General features: G+C 51.2%; 1 protein-coding gene and 2 non-coding genes across 3 annotated transcripts; all 3 read right to left on the bottom strand.

Moving 5' to 3' along the window:
• Window positions 1-5,957: 5,957 nt before the first annotated feature.
• RPS3 (ribosomal protein S3) lies at window positions 5,958-11,029 on the bottom strand. Its single transcript, XM_056115882.1, has 7 exons — window positions 10,940-11,029; window positions 9,222-9,352; window positions 8,670-8,763; window positions 8,324-8,418; window positions 6,888-7,075; window positions 6,289-6,485; window positions 5,958-6,025 (listed from the first exon to the last, which is right to left on the bottom strand). Exons 1-6 carry the CDS (start codon window positions 10,967-10,969, stop codon window positions 6,292-6,294), a joined length of 732 nt encoding a protein of 243 aa, XP_055971857.1. The 5' UTR covers window positions 10,970-11,029; the 3' UTR covers window positions 5,958-6,025; window positions 6,289-6,291.
• Window positions 6,587-6,730, bottom strand: LOC130025620 (small nucleolar RNA SNORD15). Its single transcript, XR_008792753.1, has one exon. It is a non-coding gene; the product is annotated as a small nucleolar RNA SNORD15 (small nucleolar RNA).
• On the bottom strand, window positions 9,484-9,634 carry LOC130025621 (small nucleolar RNA SNORD15). The gene has a single exon (XR_008792754.1). It is a non-coding gene; the product is annotated as a small nucleolar RNA SNORD15 (small nucleolar RNA).
• Window positions 11,030-11,472: the final 443 nt, after the last annotated feature.

The following is an 11,472-nucleotide window of genomic DNA, read 5'->3' as shown; positions in this document are numbered from 1 at the left end:
GGGCTGGGGCACAATTCCCAGCATATCAGGAGTGACTCCTGAGCACCATTAGGTGTGGTCCAACCCTCCTCTTCTCCCAATAATGATGAAATAAACACCTATGTTTCCGTGTAAGAACAGGGAGTTTCAAATGACTCTGCAGGCCCTATTTCCAAATCCTTCCCTTAATCATGGGCCTTATCAGTTTATTAGTCCTTTCTTTTTTTTTCTTTTTTCTTTTTTTTTGGGGGGGGGGGTCACACCCAGTGATGCTCAGGGGTTACTCCTGGCTCTACACTCAGGAGTTATTCTGGGCAGTGCTTGAGGGACCATGATGGGATGCTGGGGATTGAACCCAGGTCGGCTGCGTGCAAGGCAGATGCCCTACCTGCTGTACTGTCGCTCCAGCCCCTATCAGTCCTTTCTTAATGCTGAATGCTTCAGTTATTAATAACAAACAAACACTGTCCTCCCATTGTTCATCAATTTGCTTGAGCTAAGGTCTCTATTGTGAGACTTTTTGTTACTATGTTTGTCATATTGAATACTCTCAGTAGCTTGCCAGGCTCTCTGAGAGGGGCGGAGGAATCAAACCCGGCTCGGTCGGGCTGGCATGTGAATTTTATGAAGAAACTCCCCTCAAAGGATGAGGAGTCTTACAGTAGCTCATGTGCCCACTGAGAGGCGGTCTTTGCTTTTGGGCTGCACCCCGCAGTGCTCAGGGCTTACTCCTGGCTCTGTGCTCAGGGCTCATTCCTGGCAGACTCTGGGATCTCTGTGCTATCTGCGCAGCCTCCCCGCTGCAGAATCTTCTGAGGCACGTGCCTTCTCTCCAGCGCCAACGGTGATAAAGCCAGACAAGGAGAAGCCAGAGGGACAGGCTTTGAAGTAAGCAGACACATCCCAGGACCAGACACAAAACTTTTTTTTTTTTGTGCCACACCCAGGAGTGCTCAGGGCTTCCTCCTGGCTCTGCGCTTGGGGATCATTCCTGCAGGGGCTCCAGGTCATAGTGGGTGCTGGGGATCGAACCTGGTGGGCTGCAAACAGAACAAGCACCACCCTGCCTGCTATACTGTGACTCCAGCCCTGGACACAAAACTGTCAGGGTGGAAGAAGGGTCAACGTATGAGCTTGAGGTTCAGTCTCGGGTAGAGAGGCCTGAAAAGGGGTTCCAAAGCAGGCTCATTGCTGGGAACTGTGCAGGGTGGTCACCCCCACTTCTGAAAAAATGCTGACGGAGCAGCAGTAGGAGCCTGAATAGCCATGAAGTCTGAGGGGGGTGGCCGCGTGCAGGCCAGCTCAAAGCTCTGCTTCTGGACCCCGGCCTGCATGAGTCAGAAAGCCGAGGCCACGGGAGCGATAGTACAGCAGAGAGGGCGCTTATCTTGCAAGTGGCCGACCAGGATTCCATCCCTGGCATCCCATATGGTCCCCTGAGCAATGCCAGGAGTAATTTCTGAATGCAGAGCCAGGAGTAACCCCTGAGCATTGCTGGGTGTGTCTCAGAAAGCCAGGAAAAAAATAATAAAGACAGCCAGGCCCTTAGAAGCAGCCACTTTGGCCAGGGGCCATAGGGGGAGCAACTGAAAAAAAAATGCTGGCTAGAGAGGGGTGTGACTGGGGAGTGAGAAAGAGAACAAAGGATGGTCCAGACCAGGCGCAGTAGCCCAGGTCCTGTGCCATGGCCCCGAGGAGCTGGGCAGGCCCCATCTGGAGCTGCCAATCATTTACACACAGCTTTTCTGCTTCATCTGCTCACTGTCCTCCCTCAGGCGCCGGGCCAACCGACAGCCCTCCCCGCCTCGAAAACCCTGGGCTTCGTAGGTGGGGTTTCTCCAGCTGGGACTGGCCCGTCACAGCTCAGCACAAAGGCCCAGGTCCCCCCTGAGCTCCTAGCCAGCGATTATCCTAGATTAGGGAGCCTGGGACCATCTGGACACGGCCGATAATGACAGAGAGGGGCGGGGAGGGAGGTGGACGCCCCGCCTGCCTCTAAAACCCAGGACAAAGCAAAGTAGATGCTGTATTGCCTGCCAACCCTGGGGGAACCCTGGCAGCAAATGAAGGCAGGCTCTGCCCTTTCCCCCAGGGAGTCCCTGCCTGTCCGCAGCACCCATCCCTGGAGCTGACCGCTCCCTCCATGACTCTCCCTGACAAATGCATTCAGTGGATGCCCTTAGAGACACAAAGCATGTCCCCCAGTACTGAACAAGGCCTGCCACTGAGCACAGGAAACCAACACTTCTCGTGTCTTGAGGTAGGAACCATTCTTCCACGCCACTGCCCTTCCTTTTATCAGGAGTTGTGCATTTGTCCTCAGAGCACTGCCTTGTGGGGATGGGTTCAGTCCCTAGCAGCAAGAGGGGGCCAGCCAGGCCGCTGAACAAAGGGAAGAAAGAGGGGCAGAACAAATCTGAAAGATCACTGTTTAATGATGGTTGTTCTTTTTTAGGTTTTCCAAGACCATGAGTAAATCTATTTTTTAAAAAGAAAAAAAGATTCATTCCATCTTGCAATCAAATGAATTGCATTCCTTTAAAAAAAAATACATTGAGATCTTAATGAATTTGGGTTTTCCTGTATCTTGAAAACCTTAACTACTTCACCATCCTAAAATTATTTCATTCTGACACATTAGTTTTCCCAACTACGCCATACAAGATTAAGATAAGGGAAATATGGAAGGACAATAGTATTGTCTAGAAGACAAACCACTGATATATTCTCCGTGGGGTCCCATTGTGTGTCCTGCCTTTCAGGAAGGTGTCAGGACTTAAAGAAGTAAGTGTTCAGAGTTTCTTAATTTCCCTGACAACAAATGACAAAGGGCATTTCACATAAATCAGAACATAAATGTAGCAACATAGAACAGCTCGAATTTCTTAAGTTGATGGAGAAGTTGATGAATCAGCACATTTCTCCAGACAGAAAGGGAAATACTGGGGCCAGAGTGATAGCACAGCAGGTAGGGCATCTGCTTTACATGTGGCTGACCTGGATTTGATCCCTGGCATCCCCTATAGTCCCATGAGCACCAGCAGGAGTAATCTCTGAGTACAGAACCAGGAGTAAACCCTGAGCACTGCCAGGTGTGGCCCCCCAAACCAAAACCAGAAGAGATAACCACATATTCCCCAACCCCCCAACATGCAGGGGATAAATTACCACCACTTTAAAATGAGGTCAGTAATAGAATCTGCCAAACACTCCACCCCACCCCCTTATAAGAATCGAGAAGATTGGATAGAGCCCAACCCTCATTGGGGCCCTAAGGCCTTCAACCAATACCATGATGTGAGCTGTAACTTCCAGAAGGCTGTGCTAGCGTCCAGCACTTGTGGGAGCCACTGTGCTGAGAAGTCCACTTAATGACAAGCAAACAGGCAGATAGTAACTGATGTGCCCAGGCAGACTTCGGAAGTTGCAGACTGGCTTGAAATTAAGTCGTCTCCAAGTAGGAGCCAAAAAGCACATCCCCTGTAACCATTCCTGTTAGGGCCTAACTTGACTGTCAGGATAAGCCTGTGGAGACTAACCTGCACATGGGCAGGACCAACAGGACCCATGAAAATGGGCGAGCCATGATTCATGTGTCTGGACTGATTTGGATAAGGCTGAACATCTTTTCTTTAAACTGCCTTTAGTAAGTAACCTAAATCTTAGTATAAGTTCTTCCTGTAATATCTTTATTGATGACCTCACTGTATTGAGCCCTTTAGAGGTGTGTACGGTAGGATGGTAATGAAAGGAAATCTTAGGACGCTCTACCTTGTCACAGGATCTGAGAAAATGCAGTCCCTCAGTGAAAAATAATTTATCTCATGTTCCTTGTCTCAGTGCCTCTGACTGAACGAATATTTGTACATGTCCCAACAGCACCGAGCTTGGACTTGAGCCTGGGTCCAAGTACTCTGCAGGGAAAGGTGTCCCTCAGCCAAGATTACATTGGGCAGTCTTTTTGCCTTGGCCGAATTCTTCAGCTAATGAGGATTGGCTGGAGGAGGTGAGCTGGGCACTGTGGTTTGTTTCCTGGACCTCCCCTTGGAAATGAGAGAACAGCCCTGAACAGGTTTGATTCTTTGCTGGGAGCTCCAGCAGGTTCCAATGCTGTCTGAGGGTGCAAGCCCCTTTGTTGCCTGACTCCATCCTCTCCAGAACCTTCTGCTTCTCTGGTGCTGTCCTGTGGCCCCTGACCTTTGCCTGCTCTCTCACCTAGTCTCAAGCTATTTCCTTGCCCAATTCTCAGTTCCCAGGAGGCCCCCTCCGTCTGTCACCAGCTGCAAGGAATCCCAACTCTAGAGCCTGGCAGCCACTTTTGGTGGAAAATCCGGTAAAGATTCAGCAGTTCCTCAGCACCAGCCCCTCACTCCTGAGGACAGGTGTTTCATGACAATCTAAGCCCTCCACACAGAAGCCAAAGGGGCCACCAGACACCAGGAACCTGGTAGGGGACAGCTGAAGGCTGTGGAAGCAGCATGGTGGAGGGGGTCTTGCCTTCTTGGAAGAGCCTGGTTTATGGGTTCACCTATAAAGTTCTCCACTTTTCATACGGTTTTCTGAAATAAAGATTTGAAGAAAAAAACTAACCTTTGACACTAGAAAAGGCTATCGAAACTTTCAGGTTGGCAATTTGAGCTGTACACCTGTGTAGTAATAATCTGCTTCCCTCCCTGCCTAAACTACTTGTAGAGAAATTTTATGCTACAGCCCCATCTGGTGGCAAATTAAGAGCGCCATTTGTTATCCAAAATCTTGTTATACAGACTTGGATAAGCACATCCAGGACTGTGCCTGGCTCTGTGATCAAAGTGGCCCGACTGTGCTTGTGGGCCCATATGGAGCACCAGGGTTGGATGAAGCTGGGTTGGCTCTGTACAAGCAATGCACCTCACCTGCCTTTGTGTTCTCTCCTACCACACGAACAGTAAGATCTTAAAGGACCAAGACTCTAGTTTCCAACTCTTAATTGAAATAAATTCACTACAAATCCCATCACACAGAACTAAATATGGTGCAGAACAAAACAGAAGGGCTGGAGATAGTAATAAAAATAGAAGGGCTAGAGATAGTACAGTGGGTTGGGTGCTTGCTTCACATGTGGGCCTGATTCCTGGTACCCCAAGCCCATCAGAAATGATTCTTGAGCAGTCAGGTTAAGCCCTGAGAACTGCAGTGGGTAGGGCGCCCCAGTTTCCCTTCAATTACGTAAAGCAATGTTGAAATGTCATAGAACAGCTGTCATCTGTATCCATGGTACAAGAAAATCTGCCCTAATATGTTAATTTGTATAGTGACCCAAACATTATGATTCTTTTATGTGCATTACAGGTTTTTACATGGGTTCGGGCAAAATCTTTTAAAATGTAGGGAAGGAATTCATTCAATGGCCATGATCCAGAGTCATAAATCTATCTTGAAAGACATCAACAAATTGCAGAGATTCTCTGGACCCACCTGCCCAAAGCCCTGTCAGCTGAAAACCTCCAATCCACACTTGCAGCTCCACTGCTCAAAACAAGCCTTAATGCTATCTGCTCGAAAACTGTTAAAAACAGGTTTTGTGACTGAAATTTTCAGGCTTTCAGGGAGTTGGTGATGGGCTACTTCTACCCATATCCCTGTACTTCTGGAAGCTCTGACGGTCATGCAAATGCCCCAAAATGCAGTTAAACGGGATTGAACCAAACTGGCTGCATAAAAGGTGAGTGACCCAACAACTCCAGCTCCGAGATGTTTTTGGGTGACACCTGCTGGTGCCGGGGATCAGACCCAGGGCTCCATATCTGCCAGGTGAGACACTTCTTTGGCTACATTTAGTTCAGGTCCTTGTTCAATAAGCACAGCTGAAACCAAGAGGATTTCAGGGAAGGAACACTGGGACCTGGCAGTCGCAACAATCTATGATGAAAAGCTCCTGTACAGGATGGGACCCTCAGCCTGAAATCTGCACATACAGTCTGGCCAGGCCCTTGGTCTTTTACAAATATTTTATTAAAGGTCCTTAAGGAACATCCAGACTCCAGATGCAGCTGCCAAGGAGACCCTGAAACCAAATAAAGAACAGTTAAGGCCAAAACTTCACCTTAGTATTAGGACTTTTCATTTACCTAACCGGCATACAATCCCACTAAGAACTTTTATAGAAGATTTTTTTACCAAACACCTAGAAACAACAAAACTCTACCAAGCATAGGTGTGGTGGCAATTTTTAAGGAGGCTAATTTTGCTTTACCACGTGAAGTAGACATAACCCATTTTTAAAATTCCGTATTTGTAACGGGGGCGGGGGGAGACAGACAAGCATACCTGTTATGCAGTGGGCACTGGCTGAGGCATGGCTGGCGGCTCTGGCTTCCCTCCCTTCTGTTCTGAGATGGGGGTGGTGGGCAGGATCTCATCTTTGGGCTCCACAATGCTCACATGATCAGGCAACGGCTTCTTGGGGCCAATCTTGCCACTTGGGTCCCATGGCAGCATGATCTTCACTTTGATGCCCAGCACACCTAGAAGATGCCATAGTTAGGGTCTGGGAGTGTCACTAACTCCCACACACTAGAGAACAAGGCTGAGAGGGTCCCAGGGGCACACCTGCATCTGTCTGGCCCCTTCTCAGACAAATGCCTCTAATCAATCAGTTACCAGGACACTGTTGCAAAAGGAACCATGCACAGCACCACAGAACGTGGCACCGACATGGACCAAGAGCAGGACGTGACCATTCTGATTCGTCATCGTGTCATCACTGAAGGGTGCCAGGAGGCTGAGACAAGGACAGAGAAAGCCTGCCTCAATCTCAGCCATTCGCTCAAGGAAGTCCAGGAATCCACATGCCTCACTACTCCCATGGAGAACTTCCCACAGGGGGAGGGAGACGCCGAAGACCATTATCGGGCTGCTAGACTCACCTTGTCTGAGAAGCACGTGGCGCACGGCAGTGTCAACGTAGTAGTTAACAGGGTCCCCACTGTGGATCATCAGACCGTCCACAAACTTCATGGACTTGGCCCTCTGTCCTCGGAGCTTCCCAGACACCACGACCTCACAGCCTTTGGCTCCACTCTCCATGATGAACCGCAGCACACCATAGCAGGCCCTTTGGGAGTCAGAGACACACACTTAGAGACAACAGCTCAGTTCCAGACACTGAAGAAGAAAAAATGGGAGCAGGAAGCTGATCAAGGTTTCTATGCTGAAAACCCTCCCCCTGCCCAGTGCGGCCCAACAATGTAAAATAAATTCATCACCAATACAAACTGTTAAGATTTTTCTTTTTGGTTTTTGCTTTTTTGGTCACACCCAGCAATGCTCAGGGGTAACTCCTGGCCCTGCGCTCAGGAATTACTCCTGGCAGTGCTGGGGGACCATATGGGATGCCGGGGATCAAACCCAGGTCGGCCTTGTCCAAGTCAAATGCCCTACCCGCTGTATACTATTGCTCTGGTACCTATTAAGATTTTTAAATCAGGAGAGCAAACAATAAGAACTTAGAAAAATCTAAAAGTATAATCGTCGATTGCCTCGAGCAGGCCCCAGTAACGTCTATTACCCATCATTGTTACTGGTATTTGGCATATTTGGTACGCCACGGGGAGTTTGCCAGACTCTGCCCTGTGGGCAGGCTACATTCGATAAAAGTATAATACACCGAAAAATTCCGCAATCTCTAGAATTCATGCTCATTAAAGAGTCATACTCAAGGGGCTGGAATGATAGTACAGCATGTTGGGAGTTTGCCTTGCACACTGCTGACCTGGGTTCAACCCTTTGCACGCCATGATTCCTGAGTTCAGAGGCGGGAGTCATAAGCTCTGAGCACCACCAAGTGTAGCCTCCCCACCCCCCCATCCCCAAAACCCTAACCACTAATGAAGTCTTGACAAAGCATGTTGGAAAATATATCTGAGCCTACAAAATGGATGGTAACCTTTAAGTATCAGGAAACCCCCCCTCATTCATTTACACCCTCAAAGACAGCAACTGAGTAGCTAGCCATCACTTTAATACCCCAAACCAGTTTACTTTGACGACTGCTTCAGGGTCAGAGCAATAGCACAGCGGGTAGGGGATTTGCCTTACCTGTGGTGAGCCAGGTTCAACCCCAAGGACAGACAGGAGTAATTCCCAAGTGCAGAGCCAGGAGTAACCGAAGCATTGCTGGGTGTGACCCCCCTAAAACAAACACCCCCCCCAACCACCCCCAACCCAAAATTTGTTTACCAATTTACCAGACTGTGACTCTGAGGGTAAAGATGAGAAAAACCACTATCCATTAACCCTTACTAAGAACAGTAACCTGACCCATAGGCAAGGGAGCATGATCTCTGCATCTCCCGACACTCACCTCCGCACGGCCAGACCTCCCAGCAGCTTGTAGCGCAGAGACTCTGCCTGGGCGATGGCACACAGACCTCTCGTGGCAACCTTTTCAGCATAAAGCTTTCAAGAGAAAAACAAGGCACACTCATAAACTTGTCACCACCCCAAAGGTTTCCGTAAAACAAATAAACAAAAAACCCAAAAAACAGCACTCAGCAAGCATCCCAAGCAGCCACACACTCCAGCACACAAGATCTGCTCTGGCCACCCCTCACCATGAGACTGACACGCACAGCCAACTCACCACGTCTATCACTCTACCAAGAGCAACAAGTCTTCAGCGTGATGCTAAGAAAGGCCAGGATTCTCACCTCAACACTGCCCTCAGGAAAGCCAAACCGCTTCTGAACCACAGCCGTCAACTCCCGAATCCGCCGGCCTTTCTCACCAAGCACATTCTGTGTCCTGTGGAAAAGGAAAATGTTGAGAACCGCACAATATCTGACATATTGAACAGCAATAACAGTGGTCAAGCCTCCCATGTACCTGGCTTGCACCCTAGCACATGGCACAGTCTCCTGAGCACAGCTCAACCTTCCCTGCTGGACATGCAATTTTTAGTCTTGCATATAGGGGCTAGAGAGTGGGCAGGGTGCTCATTTTACACACTGCTGACCCAGGCTCAATCTCTGGCACTGCATATTGCCCCCTGTGGACTGCCAGAAGCAATCCCCAAGCAATACTGGGTATGACCCAAAAACAAAACCCAGTTCTTTTCATACAAGCATTATTAAGATCTCACCTGGCAACACAAGTTTTGGACTTGAATTCGATGAGAAAGTGTACTTAAAGACTGAAACCGTATTGCCGAAGAAATCCATTACTGCAGCTACAGGTGCCATTTAGGAAAGTGGAGCACTTACCTGGTGGCCAAGATGATGATTTCGGTTCTGGTGGGTGTAACCCGGACCTCGACCCCGGAGTAGCCATCCTCAGCCAGCTCCCGGGTGAGAAACTCATTCAATTCCGCCTTGAAGATGCCATCAGCTACAAACTAACCAAACAGCCAAAATTTAGATAAGGGCGCAAACTCAAGGAATCTCCAAGTGCATCCTTTAATCCAAATCCAACAAATAACCCCCGCACCCACCCATCACCCTTTGCAGGGGCAGGTGCACAAGCAACCCTTCTCAGACAAATGCCTCGGAGGTCATCTTCTGGAAGTTACTTTGGCCCAGGGTCCCTACCACTGTGCCACAGAACGCAGCGCAGAGCAGGGGCTTCCTGGACAAAGTGGCCACCTCCAGTCAGACTCGTCATCCTCTCTTCATTGAAGGGTTTCTGGGTGGGGTGGGGGGGAGCCTGTGATGTGTGGGTACCCCCGCTTCTCGAAAACGGTCTAAACGGGAAGGCTGTCGTTGCTGAGCTGAGCTCCCGCCAAGGGAAAAGAAGGGCAGGGTGGCACCCCGGTCATCTGGGCTCCCTCGAGCCTAATAAAGGCTGGGAAAATCCGAACCCGCAATGTGCAATGTGCGGGTACTGCTGCAGCACACACGCACGCACACACACACCGGGTAACACACACACAAAATCCGAACCCGCAATGTGCGGGTACTGCTGCAGCACGCACACACACACGCGCACGCACACACACACACACACACACACACCGGGTACTGCTGTAGCACACACGCACGCACACACACACCGGGTACTTCTGCAACACCGGTCCCCGGCACAGCGCGCGCACACACACGGTAACACACACACACAGAGGGTACTGCTGCAGCAGCACCGGTCCCCGGCACCAGGAGGTAACACACACACACACGGTACTGCTGCAGCAGCACCGGTCCCCGGCACCAGGAGGTCACACACACACACACGCACACACACACCGGGTACTGCTACACACACACACACACACACACACACACACACCGGGTACTGCTACACACACACACCGGGTACTGCTACACACACACACACCGGGTACTGCTACACACACACACACACACCGGGTACTGCTACACACACACACACACACACACCCCGGGTACTGCTACACACACACCCCGGGTACTGCTACACACACACACACACACCCACCCACCCACCCACCCCGGGTACTGCTGCAGCAGCACCGGTCCCCGGCACCAGGAGGAAACCCTGGGCACCCCCGGGGCTGCTCCCCAGCACGATCAACGCCCAAGGCCGATCCGCCTCCCGCCCGGAAGCGAGCTCGGGAATCCCAAAGCGCGCGGGATCCGTCCCCCCACCCCCACCCCCGCCCAATCCGCTGTCCCTGATGGGCACGAAACCCAGCTCTGCACCCCACCCCGAGAAGCGGCAAAACACCGAACACACGAGAGCAACGTCCCGCCCCAAAAGCCGGGGTAGGCTGGTGTGTCTCCGCCCGAGCGAGGTCGGGCGCGGTCTCTCCGCTTCCCGGACCACACTGCGCGCGCCGCTCGGGCCCGCAACTCAATCCGCCGCCATCCGCCGCGGGCAGTGGTTCCGCGCGGCCCGCGCCCCCTGGCTGGGGCAGGGCAAGGAGCCAGAGGTCTCGTGACGGCAGCTCGAGACGGCCCTGCTCGGCACGCCGCCACAGCCCCTCGGATTCGAGCCCCCGGCAGCGCACCTTCCTCTTCTTGGAAATCTGCACCGCCATCTTGCCGCCGCGCGCAGCCGAAAGGAAAGGAAGGGGCTCGTGGGCGGAAGTGGGTATAAAGGGCGCGGAATGACGACAGCGCCGCGCGACGCCGACGCTGGCAAGGGGATCATGGGAAATGTAGTCAGGAAATCCTGAGGGACTCGCGTTGGGGGAAGCCCCGTCTGCTTGGAAAGGGAGCGGGTGTCAGTACTTCCAAACAGCAGTGAACCAAGTCCACGTCTTCTGATCTAGAATATGAGCAGCGTGGGAGCGGAGCGATACAACAGCGGGCAGGGCGCTTGCCTTCCACGTGGTCAACTCGGATTCGGTCCCCTCACCGCATAAGAACCCCCCAAGTCCCTCCAGGAGTGATGACTGAGTCAGAGCCGGGAGTAGGCCCTGAGCACTGACGGGTGTGGTCCATGACACAGAAACAAAACAAAAAGGAGCAATGTGAAGCGCAGTGCCGAAGATCACTGATACAAATTTATACAGAAGCATGGATCTCCACACTTTACATT

This window comes from Sorex fumeus, unplaced genomic scaffold (genome assembly GCF_029834395.1).
Source record: "Sorex fumeus unplaced genomic scaffold, SorFum_2.1 ptg000030l, whole genome shotgun sequence".
NCBI classification, from domain to species: Eukaryota; Metazoa; Chordata; class Mammalia; order Eulipotyphla; family Soricidae; genus Sorex; species Sorex fumeus.
The sequence above is the reverse complement of the archived record's forward strand: the minus strand, read 5'-3'. Positions and strand labels throughout refer to the sequence as shown.